Source organism: Mesitornis unicolor, unplaced genomic scaffold (assembly GCF_000695765.1).
Source record: "Mesitornis unicolor isolate BGI_N332 unplaced genomic scaffold, ASM69576v1 scaffold32060, whole genome shotgun sequence".
NCBI classification, from domain to species: Eukaryota; Metazoa; Chordata; class Aves; order Mesitornithiformes; family Mesitornithidae; genus Mesitornis; species Mesitornis unicolor.
Genome location: NW_010159476.1, coordinates 10,290 through 12,028, shown reverse-complemented (window position 1 = coordinate 12,028; position 1,739 = coordinate 10,290). Strand labels below are relative to the sequence as shown.

At 40.5% G+C, this 1,739-nt stretch overlaps 1 protein-coding gene across 1 annotated transcript in view; it reads left to right on the top strand.

The window, feature by feature from the left end:
• Positions 1–1,371, top strand: part of LOC104542495 (transcription factor SOX-11-like) — a gene marked incomplete at its 5' end in the record, with an annotated part of 2,046 nt that extends 675 nt beyond the window's left edge. The window contains one exon of the mRNA XM_010186835.1: positions 5–1,371. Within this exon, the coding sequence (XP_010185137.1) occupies positions 5–211 (207 nt within the window). The remainder of the gene's footprint in view (positions 1–4) is intronic.
• Positions 1,372–1,739: the final 368 nt, after the last annotated feature.

The window sequence follows — 1,739 nt, the reverse complement described above, 5'->3', positions numbered from 1 at the left end:
CCAGCACGGCCACGCCGCCGCCGAGCTGGGGGCGGGCGCGGCCGCCGGCAATCTCTCCCTCTCGCTGGTGGACAAGGACCTGGACTCCTTCAGCGAGGGCAGCCTTGGCTCCCATTTCGAGTTCCCAGACTACTGCACCCCGGAGCTGAGCGAGATGATCGCGGGCGACTGGCTGGAGGCGAACTTCTCCGACCTGGTCTTCACGTACTGAGCGGGGGCGGCGGCGGCCAAGGCGGGCGGCGGAGGCAGCTACGTCGCCGATGGTGATGATGATAATGATCATGATGATAATTAAAAAAAAAGTCTTGTTTTCTTTAAAAAAAAAAAAATCTCGAAGTTAGTTCCGAGCCCGGGAGTTGTGATTTTATTTTTTATTCTTTTTTTGTGGGTTTTTTTAAAATTTTTGTTCCATTTGGTGATCACAACAACAGCAAAGGCAAATGGGACTGGGGAAAAAAATGATACAGAAGGCGCTGTTTGAAGCTTGTCGGTCTCTGATTGAAGTCTGGAAGATGGTCTGCAAAGAAGTCTTTTGGCAGCACAACTGTTACTCAAGGGGGTTTGTGGATTTTTTTTTTTTCCCGTGAGAGATCTTAAAGAACTGTTCTGATTTTTTTTTTTCCAAAAGGGACCATTGCAACTTTTTTTGGAGGGAGAAAACTGATGTCTTCTATGCATCTGATTCTTAACAAAGCTGCAGGGAGCTTGAAAAAATGCAGACTGTACAAACGCTTACAAATAACTGAACTGACTTAAGATCAGAGTTTACTTTTCAGATCAAATTGTTTATGGTTTTACAAATGTGATTTCTACTTGCCAACTTTTTTTTTGTAACTTGTTCCCTTATACCTCCTTGATTGAATACCAGACAGCCTAGACCTCAGTACAAAAAGGTATTGAAACATTTTTGATACATAACAGACCTCAGTCTTTTTTAAAAATTAATATATTTTCAGGCGTATTTTTGTACAGTGAAAAGGGAACATTCTTGCTGTGTTTTTTCAGTAAGACTTTTCAGGCACTTCTTCCCTTTTATTTTCTTTTTTTTTCTCTGTTTTTAGCATGCAAGTTTGTTGGTACGTTACGTCCTGGTTTTAAAAGGATTAAAATTTAAAAAAAAAATCCTTGCATCTAAAGGCCTTGTGGTTTAAAAAAAAAAACAACACTTTTTTGTACAGCTATAGTTCAGATTTGTTCAATATTTGTAGGTAAAGATTTATTGAAAATGGTGATATAGACCTCAGAGCTGTTATCTTAGTTTAAAAGATTGTATATGTACTGTACTATAGTAGGACTTTATGTATCTCATACGCTGTGATATGTGGATGGGGCCCCAGATGGAAGGTATGAAACTGGATTCTCGATTTTAGCGAAAAAAAAAAAAAGAAAAAAGGCACATAGTTAAAAAAATTTCTCATGTTGTGCAATATAATCTAAAGTACAGACCATCTGCATATTTTGTAGCAAATGATGGCAAAAGCAGACTTTTGTGCACTGTCAACACCATAGCCTGTTTTTTTTTTTTTTAAATGCTGAAAGTCTGTATCTTGACAATTTTAATAAATCAGCTGGAACTGATAGAAACTCGTATCGCTATTAGTGTTTGTAGAAGTAACGCGGGAGCTGCCGTGTTGTCACCCCCGTCCGCGGAGGAGCGGTAGGTGCAGGCTGTTGTGCATGACCGTAGCTAGGGGAGAAGGAGAGCCAGGAGTGCTGCTTTTCTTTGCCTTTTTTCACGC